The sequence below is a fragment of the Pseudorca crassidens genome, chromosome 17 (genome assembly GCF_039906515.1).
Source record: "Pseudorca crassidens isolate mPseCra1 chromosome 17, mPseCra1.hap1, whole genome shotgun sequence".
Taxonomy (NCBI): domain Eukaryota; kingdom Metazoa; phylum Chordata; class Mammalia; order Artiodactyla; family Delphinidae; genus Pseudorca; species Pseudorca crassidens.
The window spans coordinates 57,953,752-57,970,572 of NC_090312.1; the positions used below are offsets into that span (position 1 = coordinate 57,953,752).

The window sequence follows — 16,821 nt, forward strand, 5'->3', positions numbered from 1 at the left end:
TCAATTTGTTAATATGGTTTATCACATTGATTGATTTGCATATATTGAAGAATCCTTGCATTCCTGGGATAAACCCCACTTGTTCATAGTGTATGATCCTTTTAACGTGCTGTTGGATTCTGTTTGCTAGTATTTTGTTGAGGAATTTTGCATCTATGTTCATCAGTGATATTGGACTGTAGTTTTCCTTCTTTGTGACATCTTTGTCTGGTTTTGGTATCAGAGCGATGGTGGCCTCATAGAATGAGTTTGGGAGTGTTCCTCCCTCTGCTGTATTTTACAAGAGTTTGAGAAAGATAGGTGTTAGCTAATCTCTAAATGTTTGATAGAATTTTCCTATGAAGCCATCTGGTCCTGCACTTTTGTTTTTTGGAAGATTTTTAATCACAGTTTCCATTTCAGTGCTTGTGATTGGTCTGTTTATATTTTCTATTTCTTCCTGGTTCAGTCTTGGAAGGTTGTGCATTTCTAAGAATTTGTCCATTTCTTCCAGTTTGTCTATTTTATTAGCATAGAGTTGCTTGTAGTAATGTCTCATGATCCTTTGTATTTCTGCAGTGCCAGTTATTACTTCTCCTTTTTCATTTCTAATTCTATTTATTTGAGTCTTCTCTCTTTTTTTCTTGATAAGTCTGGTTCATGGTTTATCAATTTTGTTTATCTTCTCAAAGAATCAGTTTTTAGTTATATTGATCTTTGCTATTTTTTCCTTCATTTCTTTTTCATTTATTTCTGATCTGATCTTTTGATTTCTTTCCTTCTGCTAACTGGGTGTTTTTTGTTCTTCTTTCTATAATTGCTTTAGGTGTAAGGTTACATTGTTTATTTGAGATGTTTCTTGTTTCTTAAGGTCCCATTAAAGTTTTAAATAACAATTGTTAGTGTTCATCATTAAAATATGAAGCAGAATATTGGTACTCATGTTTATTCCATTCACAATTTTCATTTTTCTCTCCCCATTATAAAAACTTCTTTTGGTTTCCCCATGCAACTCAAAGCACAGCTATAGAAGTGGAGTTGTATTCTCTAAACTATTTCAGACCTCTGTGATTGAGTTTTTAGAACATTATTTATGAATATAACTTCCATAACTGTAATAATAGCTAACATTTATGAACAGTTACTATGTGCCAAGAACAGTGCTAAATCCTTGATTTAAATTTTCTTTTTTTATCTCCATTTCACCGATTAGGGACCTGAGATTTGGGAGTTTAAGAAACTGACTAAGTTAATAAAACTAGCTTGTAAGTGTCGGAGTCTACGAGGGTGGAAGCAACTTCTAGAAGTACAGTATATTCATAAGTGCTTTCAGACACTGTTGGACAATGGACTGAAGTATGCAATATTTAGTACTGATTTATTCATTAATGTAATTTTATTGAACATAGAATTAAAATTAATGTAATAAGATATGCAGGGCTTTAGAAAAACTCGACCTTAAATACTCACATGTCAACTGATACCATAGACAGTACATCATGCATATTTATTCCCTTTGGCAAGTGACAAAATTAGAGACACAAATTTGAATCATGGTTCTTATAGTAGATTATCTGTTGCCTAATAGGCTCATATGTGTCCATTATGTTCATTATCACCCTTTCCCTTTACTGAACAGGTTCAGGATAGAGATTCATACATACTTTTGGACAATCTTATTCAAAATCATTTTCTTACAGGAGAATGAAGACATTTAGCTATAAATTAAAGTATCCAGTCAGCAGAACTATTTGGGTTGCTTGTTTCCCCACTTTATTTTAAGACAAGTCTAAGTAAAGCAGTATCTTCTTACTGCCATGCCAGTTTTCCCATTTTGAGTAGTATTTGCTGAGTGATAGATCTTTCTTTTGGAGAGAGTTTTTCTCAGTGCTCTAATACTGAGTTCTAAATTCCTGATAAGTTTAAAGCAAAGACTACTGAGCATCTGTCCTTGTAAAATAGAGGTTTGCAATAAAAAGTGGATTCCACCTCAGTGTAGTGGAGAGAACAGGAAATGCTTCAGAACAACTGCACTGAGGCATAAAGAGAAGCTACTCCAGCCTCTGGACTTGAAGGCAGGACACATATGCACTCAAAACAAAAGATTACTTCAGGCTTAAAAGTTTTTAAAAATAGGATCTGATGATCAATGAAAGAAAGAAGTATGTGCTAATGAATTTTTTGGACCAGATCAACTTGACCTTTCATTTTTCATGAAGTCCTCCAATAAATGCATTTACTGTTTTTCTCTCCCAGAACCCCTAACAATTATTTTGATTCCTGTAATTCAAATGGCATTCTGAAAGGCTTTTATGAGGAGTAGAAGGGCAGAGGGAACCATTTTTTTCAATGAGTGACAGAAATATTCACCGGCTACAAGCAAATTAATAAAAGAAAACTGACGTCATCATTTAAAAATCTAACCCCATCCTATGTTTCTGGTCATGACTGCCTATGTGTGTGTGGGGGGGTGTTTTTCTTATCAAATACAGCATGATTTCTTCTAAACTAGATGTCACATCTTCCAATGCTTTTTGATACTTTATAACATCAACCATAATGAGACAGAAGTCCCTTAATAAAACATTTTAATATGTTAGTCAAAGGATTATGTAATATATCAGTAAAAACATCTTTGCTGAGTCTTAATTAGCTAAATGGCTAAAAATAGTATGTGCATATTCTTGTCAACAGTATATTTTTATTAGAACATGTACTGTGACTCAGAATGATACTATCAGAGAGGGTAAGCATTAGTCTTACTTAATCTGCTTCAGAGTTTTTCAGCTTTGTGTTCAGAGAAGCAGTCAGTGGGAGCAGCAGAGAAAAAAAAGTGAAATGAGAGAAAAGGGAAAAAGAAAAACATTTTGGATACAGATTTAGAGAAAAAGGGGGAAGAAATACTGAATAGAGTAGATTGAAAGGAAACAGTACAAAAATGAGTAGACAAACTAGGAATACTGAAGCTGTGGTTCAGAGGAATTTTTAAAACCAATCAGAGCACACTTTTACTTGATGAGATAATCACTGTGTACCTTTTTAGATTTACATAGGATACAGGATTTCATATGCATTCATTAGTTAAATTTCTGAGATCAGAAAACAGCCCAGAGAGCATTTTAGTTGCCTTTTAAATGTAGATAGCCCTATTGCTGAGGAAATGATGAATCAATGGTAGGTTATGACTTTGAATATGGGCTTAAAAGGACTGAAAATACTGTCTCAGAAGACCTTGTTAATTTGAATTAAAAATCAATTAGAGAATTGAGATTTTAAAAATTTAGACATATACTCACCCAACAGACAGGAAAGGCTCCTTTGACTCAAGTCTATGAAAAAAGATATGAAAAACTTATTTTAATATAACAATTTGCTGTACACTTAAAATTGCTTTTATATGAATCTGACAGAATTATTATACCTGTTTGGATGAAAATGCACAATTTGGAACTAGTAAAAAGCTACAAATAATATATTAAGACTTAATCTGGACTAATTCAAATTCTGGCTGGATTAATGCAGAGGCTAAATAAAATGAGAGAGACATGGAATGGAAACGTAGCATTTAATTAAGATAATACTATTGTTAGTCTAATTCTGATTTACACTCTCTACATTTACTTATTTTCTTTTTTACAACAATTTGTAGAATTTTTAATACATCTATTTATAGTTGAGTAGTGGAAGAATTTATAATATATTTGGTTAAATATTGACTGAATAATTTGTTTCCAGTAAATATTTTGTAATGAAGAGAGAAGCAGCATACCATTCATGGTCATTTATTGGCAACAAAACAACTTAGGACAGGGGAAGCCAGGTGACAGATTAGGGTTCTCCTGCCTCCTCTGTGTCTCCAAAGAACCAGGTATTCTTTGTACCTCCTAACATATTAAAGGAAAATTATAATCCTGAAGCCTCTGGCTAGTTGTGACATCTTGAGCAAGCCACTAAAAACCTTCTGAGTCTTACTTTCTCCACTATAAAATAGGCTAAGATTGCTTCCAGCTAATTTTCTGATTTCATAAATTAACTATATCTTTGCAAAAAGTAAATAAATCAGGAAATGATTCACTGCTAAACATTTCCTAATTAATAATTAAGGAGACCAGTTGGTAGGTGTAAGTTTTTAAACTTATGATTATGGGTTAAATGTAGGCAAATGCTGAGGACATTTTAATCTAAACCTTGGTGTTTAAAATTTTTAAGAAGCATTCATGTTTTAAACTATTTTATTAATATATAAATAGTTATAGGAAAATGGCAAGAAATTTAATTCTGCAAAAAACATTTACCAAGCACCAGCTGATTATGCTTTGACATGGAAAACTGATGAGACTACCTTAGAATTAAGTCAAAAGACTTTACTTTTATATGAGTCTAAACAATGAAGACAATGACCTCCTTTTTTTTGTCTTATTTCATACTGTGTATATAAAATATGGCTTAGGATAACCTCATCAACCAGAGGGCAGAAGCAAGAAGAACTACAACCCTGCAGCCTGTAGAACAAAAACCACATTCACAGAAAGATAAACAAAATGAAAAAGCAGAGGGCTATGTACCACATGAAGGAACAAGATAAAACCCCAGAAAAACAACTAAATGAAGTGGAGATAGGCAACCATCTAGAAAAAGAATTCAGAATAATGATAGTGAAGATGATACAGGACCTCGGAAAAAGAATGGAGGCAAAGATTGAGAAGATGCAAGAAATGTTTAACAAAGATCTAGAAGAATTAAAGAACAAACAAGAGAGATTAACAACACAATAACTGAAATGAAAATTACACTAGAAGGAATCAATAGCAGTATAACTGAGGCAGAAGAATGGACAAGTGACCTGGAAGACAGAATGGTGGAATTCACTGCTGTGGAACAGAATAAAGAAAAAGAATGAAAAGAAATGAAGACAGCCTAAGAGACCTCTGGGACAACATTAAACACAACAACATTCACATTATAGGGGTCACAGAAGGAGAAGAGAGAGAGAAAGGACGCGAGAAAATATTTGAAGAGATTATAGTTGAAAACTTCTCTGACATGGGACAAGAAATAGCCACCCAAGTCCAGGAAGCCCAGAGAGTCCCAGGAACTCCCATAAGGTTAACAGATGATTTCTCAGCAAAAACTCTACAAGCCAGAAGAGAGTGGCATGATATACTTAAAGTGATGAAAGGGAAGAAACTACAATCAAGATTACTCTACCTGGCAAGGATCTCATTCAGATTCAATGGAGAAATCAAAAGGTTTACAGACGAGCAAAAGTTAGGAGAATTCAGCAGCACCAAACCAGCTCTACAACAAATGATAAAGGAACTTCTCTAAGTGGGAAACACAAGAGAAGAAAAGGACCTACAAAAACAAACCCATAACAATTAAGAAAATGGTAATAGGAACATACATATTGATAATTACCTTAAATGTGAATGGATTAAATGCTTCAACCAAAAGACACAAGCTTGCTGAATGGATACAAAAACAAGACCCATATATATGTTGTATACAAGAGATCCACTTCAAACCTAGCGACATGTTCAGACTGAAAGTGAGGGATGGAAAAAGATATTCTATGCAAATGGAAATCAAAGGAAAGCTGGAGTAGTAATACTCATGTCAGATAAAATAGACTTTAAAATAATGTTACAAGAGACAAGGAAGGACACTACATAATGATCAAGGGATCAATCCAAGAACATATAACAGTTATAAATATATATGCACCAACATAGGAGCACCTCAATACATAAGGCAACTGATAACAACTACAAAAGAGGAAATAGACAGTAACACAATAATATTGGGGAACTTTGACAACTCACTTACACCAATGGACAGATCAGCCAAACAGAAAATAAGGAAACACAAGCTTTAAATGACACAATAGACCAGATAGATTTAATTGATATTTATAGGACATTCCATCCAAAAACAGCAGATTACACATTCTTCTCAAGTGTGCATGGATCATTCTCCAGTATAGATCACATCTTGGGTCACAAATCAAACCACAGTAAATTTAAGAATATTGAAATCATATCAAGCATCTTTTCTGACCACAACACTATGAGAATAGAAATAAATTACAGGGAAAAAATGTGAAAAACACAAGCACGTGGAGGCTAAACAATAGGTTACTAAATAACCAAGAAATCACTGAAGAAATCAAAGAGGAAATCAAAAATTACCTAGAGACAAATGACAATGAAAACATGATGATCCAAAGCCTATGGGATGTAGCAAAAGCAGTTCTAAGTTGGAAGTTTATACCAATACAATCCTACCTCAAGAAACAATAAAAATCTTAAATAAACAAACTAACCTTACACCTAAAGGAACTAGAGAAAGAAGAACAAACAAAACCCATAGTTAGCAGAAGGAAAGAAATCATAAAGATCAGAATAGAAATAAATGAAATAGAAACAAAGAAAACAATAACAAAGATCAATAAAACTAAAAGCTGGTTCTTTGAGAAGATAAACAAAATTGAAAAACCATTAGACAGACACATCAAGAAAAAGATGGAGAGGACTCAAATCAATAAACTTAGAAAGGAGAAAGGAGAAGTTACAACAGACACTGCAGAAATACAAAGCATCCTAAAAGACTACTACAAGAAACACTATGCCAATAAAATGGACAACCTGGAAGAAATGGACAAATTCTTAGAAAGGTATAACCTGCGTAGACTGAACCAGGAAGAAATAGAAAATATGAACAGACCAATCACAAGTAATGAAATTGAAACTGTGATTAAAAATCTTCCAAAACACAAAAGTTCAGGACCAGATGGTTTCATGGGTGAATTCTATCAAACATTTAGAGAAGAGCTAACACCCGTCCTTCTCAAATTCTTCCAAAAACTACAGAGGAAGGAACACTCCCAAACTCATTCCATGAGACCACCATCACCCTGATACCAAAACCAGACAAAGATATTAAAGAAAAGAAAAGTAGAGACCAATATCACTGATGAATATAGAATCAAAAATCCTCAACAAAATACTAGCAAACAGAATCCAACAGCACAATAAAAGGATCATACGCCATGATCAAGTGGGATTCATCCCAGGGATGGAAGGATTCTTCAATATACACAAATTAATCAATGTAATACACCATATTAACAAGTTGAAGTATAAAAATAATATGATAAACTCAATAGATGCAGAGAAATCTTTTAACAAATTTCAACACCCATTTATGATAAAAACTCTCCAGAAAGTGGGCATAGAGGGAACCTACCTCAACATAATAAAGGCCAAATATGACAAACCCACAGCAAACATCATTCTCAATGGTGAAAAACTGAAATCATTTCCACTAGGATCAGGAACAAGACAAGAATGTCCACTCTCACCACTATTATTCAACTTAGTTTTGGAAGTCCTAGCCCTGGCAATCAGAGAATATAAAGAAATAAAAGGAACCCAAATTGGAAAAGAAGTAAAACTGTCACTGTTTGCAGATGACATGATATTATACATAGAGAATCCTAAAGATGCCACCAGAAAACTCCTAGAGCTAAGCAATAAATTTGGTAGTTGCAGGATACAAAATTAATGCACAGAAATCTCTTGCATTCCTATACACTAATGATGAAAAATCTGAAAGAGAAATTAAGGAAACACTCCAATTTACCATTGTAACAAAAAGAATAAAATACCTAGGAAGAAACCTACATAGGGAGACAAGACCTGTAGGCAGAAAACTACAAGACACTGTTGAAAGAAATTAAAGATGATACCAACCGATGGAGAGATACACCATATTCTTGGATTGAAAGAATCAATATTGTGAAAATGACTATACTACCCAATGCAATATGCAGATTCAATGCAATCCCTATCAAATTACCAATGGCATTTTTCACACAACTATAACAAAAATCTTAAAAATGGTATGGAGACACAAAAGACCTTGAATAGCCAAAACAGTCTTGAGTGAAAAAGACGGAATTGGAGGAATCGGACTCCCTGACTTCAGACTATACTACAAAGCTACAGTAATAAAGACAATGTGGTACTGACACAAAAACAGAAATATAGTTCAACAGAACAGGACAGAAAGCAGAGAGATAAACCCACACACCTATGGTCAACTAATCTATGACAAAGGAGGCAAGGATATACCATGGAGAAAAGACAGTCTCTTCAATAAGTGGTGCTGGGGAAAGTGGACAGCTACATGTAAAAGAATGAAATTAGATCACTCCCTAACACCATACACAAAAGTAAACTCAAAATGGATTAAAGACCTAAATATAAGGCCAGACACTATAAAATTCATAGAGGAAAACATGGGCAGAATACTCTTTGACATAATTCACAGCAAGATCCTTTTTGACCACTTCCTAGAGAAGTGGAAATAAAAACAAAAATAAACAAATGGGACCTAATGAAACTTAAAAGCTTTTGCAAACAAAGGAAACTACAAACAAGACAAAAAGACAACCTTCAAAATGGGAGAAAATATTTGCAAACGAATCAACAGGCAAAAGATTAATCTCCAAAATATATAAAGAGCTCATGTAGCTCAATATTAAAAAAAACAAACAGTCCAATCCAAAAATGAGCAGAAGACCTAAATAGACATATCTCCAAAGAAGACATACAGATGGCCAAGAAGCACATGAAAAGCTGCTCAACATCATTAATTATTAGAGAAATGAAAAACAAAACTACAGTGAGGTATCATCTCATACCAGTTAGAATGGCCATCATCCGAATATCTACAAACAACAAATGCTGGAGAGGGTATGGAGAAAGGGAACCCTCTTGCACTGTTGGTGTGAATGTAAATTGATACAGCCACAATGGAGAACAGTATGGAGGTTGCTTAAAAAACTAAAAATAGAATTACCATATGACCCAGCAATCCAACTTCTGGGCATTTACCCAGAGAAAACCATAATTCAAAAAGACACGTACACCCCAATACTCATTGCAGCACTATTTACAATAGCCAGGTCATGGAACCAACCTATATGCCCATCGACAGACAAATGGGTGAAGAAGATGTGGTACATATATACAATGGAATATTACTCAGCCATAAAAAGGAACGAAACTGAGTTATTTGTAGTGAGGTGGATGGACCTAGAGTCTGTCATACAGAGTGAAGTAAGTCAGAAAGAGAAAAACAAATACCATATGTTAACACATATATATGGAATTTAAAGAAAAAAGAAAAAAAGATGATCAGAAGAACCTAGGGGCAAGATGGGAATAAAGACACAGACCTACTAGAGAATGGACTTGAGGATATGGGGAGGGGGAAGGGTAAGCTGGGACAAAGTGACAGAGTGGCATGGACATATATAAACTACCAAACGTAAAATAGATAGCTAGTGGGAAGCAGCCACATAGCACAGGGAGATCAGTTCGGTGCTTTGTGACCACCTAGAGGGGTGGGATAGGTAGGGTGGGAGGGCGGGAGATGCAAGACGGAGGAGATATGGGGATATATGTATATGTATAACTGATTCACTTTGTTATAAAGCAGAAACTAACACACAATTGTAAAGCAATTATACTCCAATAAAGATGTTAAAAAATGTGGTACATATATACAATGGAATATTACTCAGCCATAAAAAGGAACAAAATTTGGTCATTTGTAGAGACATGGATGAATCTAGAGACTGTCATACAGAGTGAAGTAAGTCAGAAAGAGGAAAACAAATATCGCATATTAATACATATATGTGGAACCTAGAAAAATGGTATAGATGAAGTGGTTTGTAGGGCAGAAATTTAGATACAGATGTAAAGAACAAACATATGGACACCAAGGGGGGAAAGTGGCGGGGCATGGGGGTGGTGGTGTGATGAACTGAGAGATTGGGATTGACATGTATACACTGATGTGTATAAGATGGATGACTGATAACCTGCTGTTTAAAAAAATGAATAAAATAAAATTCAAAAATAAAAAATGGCTTATTAGAAATATGCCTTGGTCCACTTACAGGCTGAGCCAATATGGTTCTTTGCCCAATGTCCTGCTTCTTTGGGTGAAAATTTATAGCAGGGAGAGACTCTTTTAGGGAGCAGCTGCCCTAGCAAACTCTTTAAATAGCAGCATATAAGGAAGAAGCAGAGAAAACCAATAGTTGGTGTTAAGAGTTGGAGGCATATATTTATGTAACCTTTTCTTCTCCTGAATTCCAATATTATTCCCGCCTCCATGTAAATTATTGGCCATATTGTGTGCTTGTTTTTCCCATACATTTATGATATGGATAGGTAAACAGATCTAAGAGAAAAAATACTGAAGATAAATAGTGAAATATGTTTGGATATGCTTGTTTTATAAGACACGACTAGTGCCAAATGATGAAATTACCTTGAAGAAATGAGGGGGATTCTATATAACATGATGCAGAAGATGGTTAACTTATTTGGAACATCAACGTGATGATGATAGCACTTCTCCCTTATTTTTCCATCTAATAACACTTGAGAAATAGCTAACATGAGGGTATGAATAGAATACCTTCTCCCCATGTTTGCCAATAATTCAGCCTAACATCAGTCAGACTTCAGTGCACGTGTGTTATTTGCTTGTGTCAGGTGCTAACCTCCAGTCGCCTAGTTCTCCATTTCCCACGGCCTACACTGGCCCCCTTGCCTCTCACTTCTGCATGCTTCTTAGTGGCATTGAATAATATAGTAAACAAAATTTAAAACATTTAATGTATGACTCCCCTTTCATTCTGCACATCTTAATTAGCAATGTCTGGTCAATTTTTCCTTTATGTTCCTCTTATCTCTCTCTTCACTCAGTTCCCAGGCTAGTTCTTGTCACCTATCCCAGCCTAACTGGTCTCTCCAAATGTAATTTCTTTGTTCAGAGTTACTCCAACTTGATACGCTGGACTCACACTAAGCTTCCTTCCATGCTGCCACCCACACCACTTGTTTGGAAACTGCATTTGTGCCACTTTACTTACGGGCATCATAATCAACGTGAATAGAGGCAAGACCCACCACTTGTCTTTCCCTGTGCAATTACTAGAATGCTGAGTTCAGAATGTGTTTGAAGTAATATTTATTGATTGATTTTCCCTTTTTTTCTGAAGTAAGTAGCTGTTGGATTGGAGCATATAGGTACATATGTTGCCCCACTGACCCCAGTGATTTATAGGGTTAGTCTTACTATCTACTTAGTTGTCTCCTTTGACTTTTACCACTTGACTTGCCATTTCAACCATCTCTTTCCAAGTGCTCAATATAAGATCTCAGAAGAGAATCCAAAGTTTTTAAAATGATGTTGGATAGAGTTCTGCCTGATGTTCTATAAACCAGGGGTTTGCAAACTCCAGTCTATAGGCCAAATCCTGCTCACCACCTGATTTTACACAACCTGAAGCTAAGAGCGTTTTTTACATTTTTTAATGTTTGGAAAATATCAAAAGAAGAATATTTTATGAGTCATGAAAATTATATGCAATTCAAATTTCAGTGTCCATAAATAAAGTTCATTGGGACACAGTCATACTCATTTATATATTGTTTAAGACTGTTTTTGTGCTACAGTAGTAAGTTGAGTCATTGTAACAGGGACTGAATGTCCACAAACTTAAAATATTTACTATATGATCTTTACAGAAAAAAAGTGTTCCATCACTTGAAATATGATTATATTGTGGGAAGGAGTTGGAAACAATTTCTCAAAAGTGGCACTCTTTATTTTGCTACCTATCAAGATATTCTCCCAGACTTCAAAGTTCAGAATAATTTGAATTCCTTCTCTACATCACCAATTCAGTCTCTGACCCTACTGACAGATTAATTCCCCTAAATGCTGTTTTCATGTCACCACCTTTCTTGATGATTTCAATAACTACAGAATGATGCCCAAACTTTTCAGCTGTCATTTGAAAGCTCTTCGCAAACGTGCCTCACACCAACTTTCCACATTATTCTTTATCACTTCTATTACTAACTACTTTATTCCAGGAAATTTGTCTATATATAGCCCAAACAAATCTGGTTTAGCTTTGCTTTGGTGTCTTTAAATTTTGTTTCTATACTGGAATATTGTTTTATTCCTTCTTTTCCCTATCAAATTCTATTTACCTTTTGAGTTTATCTAACTTAAAAAGCCATTCCTGACACCTTCATCTTATAGGGACAATCCTGTCTCTAAACTTCTATTACTTATTATCTCCATCACTATGCTATAGTCTCAAGACAATAGTCCTTGTTAAAAAGTTAACTTAGAGTTTATTAAGATTGGTAAGAATGTTAAACTTGCCTCTCTGCTTGGATAAGAAGCTCCTGACAGTTCTTTGTTAAGCTTTCCAATGGGCCCAGGAGGGAGATGTCTGCTGATGCTCTATGAATTGAGCAGAAAGGCAAGGTTATTGTGAACTAGTCACTGTAAGTCATGAAGACAAGCATTTTCAGTGGTGACATGGAGCAGGAAATCTTGGTCCCCACAGAGGGGACCTTTATGGCCACGACTATGCCAAAGAAAGGTAGTTAACTCTAAGGGCTGAAACTGCTTGAATATACAAAAAGCTCATTTTTGTAATTTTCATTCTGAAAAGTGAAAAAAATGTAAAAGAAGAAAACTACTAGGAAAAACATCCTTTTGGAGAAAATTGTTTATCAGTTTGATCCTTAGAAACAGGTGATTACATTGTGATATGCCCAGAGAGAACTTCTCTGAGTTTTTTTATAAGGTAATTGTTCTGCGAAGAAAATGATTGATTTTATCTTTCCTGGGATTTTCTTTTAACATGAAATAGGTAGTGAATTTAATAACTCCTCATTTAAGACCCACTAGAATTAAGAGTAGAATAAGGTAAACAAATCACAGCCTTTAGAAAAATAAGACACAGTAGAGAAATAAAATAAAATGAGAAATGAAGATCAATATTTGCGGCTAAAAGACTTATTATACTTTGTATTTAACAAGAACAAAAAACTAAACCAAATTTACTAATGTCAGACATTAATGTCAGACATTACTCAAAGTGCTTTATAAACATTGACTTATTTAAACATCATGATACTTCTGAGGTAGATCTCATTTTGCAGAGGAGGAAACTGATACCCAAAGACGCTAACTATCTTGCACAAGGTTACACAGCTGAAGAATGGTTGAAGTAGGATCTGAACTTAGGCAATCTGGCTCCAAAGTTCTTGTGGTCATGTCTTGCATGGTGTGCTGCCTCACATCTGTTTATTTATTTTGTTTTTTTCATTTTGTTTGCACGTGCCTTATGGCATTTCCTCTCTTTATACATTCTGTGTTCTACTGAGAAATCGTATTTGATTTCAAATGTCTTCAAATGATGGATATTCACAAACTTAAGTCTGCAGCATCACACAATTTGTTTATGCATGGCTATATCCACTCACCATACAACTCCAATTATAGGTGCCTTTAACTTAACATGCCCCAAATGAAATTAATCATCTTCTCTCATTCTGCTCCTCTTTATCCCTAACTGAATGGCATAATCAGCCATCCAGATAATCAAACTAGAAAGATTAGAATCTTTCTCATTAACTCCTTTCTAGCGACACTCACTTTCAGTAGATTCTCCTAGTTCTGTTGTTTCTATTGCCAAAAGTCCTCTTCATTCTGTTCTTCCGTCCCTATTATTATCTTCCGTCCCTATTATCCCTATTATTATTATCTTCCGTCCCTATTATTATCTTCCGTCCCTATTATCCCTATTATTATTATCTTCCGTCCCTATTATTATTAGTTCAAGTGGTCATCAACTTTTATGTGGGCTATTAGAATAATATCCTCTGTGACCTTCCTTCTTCAGTATTTCTTTGGAATAGCCATATCTACTAGCAGAACTATCTTTCTACAATACAAATGTGATCATGTAATTCCCTTCATTACAAATATCTGAGTGCTTCTAGGAAATATTCCCTTATAAGGCACCATAGGTTGGTTAGGAGTGCTTCATAACTGTCCCCATAATAGGCCCCTGTAACACTCAATCATGATGTATTAAAAATTGGAAGCATATTTTCCAGGCTCCCCATTAAGACTGTATAATCCTTGAAGGTAAGAACTCACTGTAATTCAAATACTTAGAATCATGTCTACTTCATAAGAGGCTCTTGGTAATGATTTTGTCAGATGAACTTTCCCTGCCTTGCTCTCCCACCCCTACTTCCGTTATTTGCCTACAGAATAAACCCTTTAATATAACTAAAAGTTCATTCAATATCTGGTTCTAGGGTACCTTACCAGTCTTTTGTCTGCTACCACTTCAGCCTACAGATTCTATGCTCCAACCAAGCTGAGCCAACTTCTCACCGTCAAGTGACATCCTGCTTCCTCACATTCCTGTGCCTTGGCATGTACTGGGTTTTGGCAGAAATGACTTCAACTACCTTGTTTTTGCAAAACTAGTGTTTTTTTATGAATCCAAAGTGACATAACTATGATCCCCTACTATATTTATAGGATTTTGTAGTTAAAATTATGGAGCAGCAACACTACTATCTGATCTATTCTCTTTAGGAATGATAACCCACATGTGACCTACATTTAAGATGGATGTACCAAAGGGCTGAGAATACAGCTTCCAGAATCAGACTGCCAGATTCTGGTCCTGACACTACCACCTTCTGGCTGCACAGCCTTGGAAAAGTAAGGAGTTTTTCCTTGCGCCTCAATGATCTCATCTACAAAATGAAGGTAACAATAGACCTAACTCTTAGGGGTGTGGAGAGAATTAGATAAATAACTAAATACATCAGATACAGGGAGTCCAGGCTGGGGAACAAGTTGTTTAGCAGTTATATATTAATGAGTCATGTTGGGATATGTTGCAGAAGATATGCTGGAGGCAGATGTGGAAATGTAGGCCTGGAACTCAGGGAGAACATCTGGGGAAATACAGGTTTAGGAGTCATGTCATCAACCCATAGTTAGTATGTGACATCATAGGAGAGAATGAGGGTCCCAGACAGAGTGTGTAGAATGGGAAGAAAATGGTTTTAGAGAGAATATCTGGGGTCAGGATTCCAGGCATAGATGCAAAGCTCAGAAAGGGGCAGGAGAACTGTTTAGCCATTGGTACCCAGAACATAGCTGATGTCCACCAGTGTGGGCTGAGTGAGCAAATCTGTGCCTGGATCTGTCACCAGCCTTTAATCTGTTCTGTAGGATAGGAGTAAATAAAAAAAGAAAAGATTTCTCTCTGGAAGTAGCTCATGTGTGCTTAACCTAAACTAGAAAGGAGGAAAAATGGAGGAGGATTACATTCTTAGATATACATCAGAGTCTAGTTTGAAATCTAGTGATGCTTGAAATACAGTTTTTCAACCCATGAATGAATGAATTAACCCATTAAAGGGATGGAAAACCTTTTATCATTACATACTATTTTTTTCTCAAAAAGAATTGATCTTCATCTGCATTTCAAATAATATTTTAAAGACAAACATAATTGCAGGCATTTTATGTAAAGAACAGTGTGGCTGATTCCTATCTGTCCCATCACTCTCTCCAGGAACCCTGGGAGAGTCTAATGATGATCACCATAGCCAGAGCTTACTATGTTCTAGAAACTATGCCAGGCCCTGTATACATGTAATTTTGACAATAGAAGATGAAAAAATAAGTTCAGAAACACAAAGTAATTTGCTCAAAGTCATACAGCAAAGTTATGGAGTCTGAATTCAATCACAGACCTGACTCCAAAGTCTATACTCTTAGCCTCTGCTCTATCCTCTAAGAAATGGGAAAGAACAAAATAAATGCTACACACTGGCTGGGCCTCTGGTCTATCTGACCCCATACAGGGCAGGGTGTGGTCCAGGTCATTGTGAGTTAACACTTGCTAACCAATTGCTCTTTATTTATGGAGTAACTTGATATGCTATTTTATGAATAGCTTAATAACCTTCTTAAGGATTATAGGAATCTTATTTTGTTATTTAAAATTTAACCTAAATTTCATCATTAGCCATTTATAATCTAAACACATCCACAGAACATTTTCATCATTCCAAGGTCCTCTAATTTAAAAAGGCTTTGTTTTCAAAGTAAGTGTTTAAATATGAACAAAAACTTATGATTTTGATCAAAGATAAGTACTTGTAAGGTGATTCTTAGATGCTATCCTTTACTGAACATTAAAAAATAAAACAATTCTGTCAGTATTCTTAAAAATTCATTTATCACCAAAAGGTAAAAAATGAAACAAAACAAAACAAAACAAACACATAAGAGTCTTCTTTATGTAACAGGAACCGGATATTCATAGGTGAGTTCTTTGACATTCAGTGAACGTTGGAATCTGTCTATGGTACTTATTATTTTGGCTCTTCTCTCCTCACCTAACAAGAAAAAATAAAAGCAAAGGCAGCCCAGTCTTCTGTGCCGACTGACCAGGGCCCAGATGCCTAGGAACCCTTGCTGTGGGGAGCAATACAAGAGGCTTGTTAGGAAGGACAACCTCCTTGGTGCCCGCTTGGGAAGGAGCACTGGGCTGCGCAGGCGCCAACCTCCTCATCTCCACCAACCCAAAGAAGTCTGAGTTCACATCATCAGTCAGTGTCTTTGGTGGAACAAGAGTTCAAGACGCTGTTGTCCACTGATCTTAATCAGCACTCAGAGCATTCTTGTGCCAACCATGGTGCTTTTCCAGGGGTGGCTACTTACAATGGTGTAATGTTAGAATAGATGCTCAAGGATTATCCCATGTGTAGCCTTTTGCTGTGTCCTGTCAACCACACTGAGAAATTTGTGACAAAGCAGAGTTCTGGGATTGGACTGCAATGGGATACTCTGGGGTGGCTAAGAATGGGAACTATCATTTCCTTAATCTGAGAGGTCAAATAAGCTTTAATTTTC

The 16,821-nt window shown here is 35.5% G+C and overlaps 1 protein-coding gene across 5 annotated transcripts in view; it reads right to left on the reverse strand.

Annotated features, from left to right (window-relative positions):
* The window catches only part of RALYL (RALY RNA binding protein like), an 822,874-nt gene that overhangs the window by 152,568 nt on the left and 653,485 nt on the right, over nucleotides 1-16,821 (reverse strand). For all 5 annotated transcript variants that reach the window (XM_067711969.1, XM_067711970.1, XM_067711968.1 and 2 more), the window contains one exon: nucleotides 3,276-3,308. In XM_067711969.1, coding sequence (XP_067568070.1) covers nucleotides 3,276-3,308 — 33 coding nt within the window. The remainder of the gene's footprint in view (nucleotides 1-3,275; nucleotides 3,309-16,821) is intronic.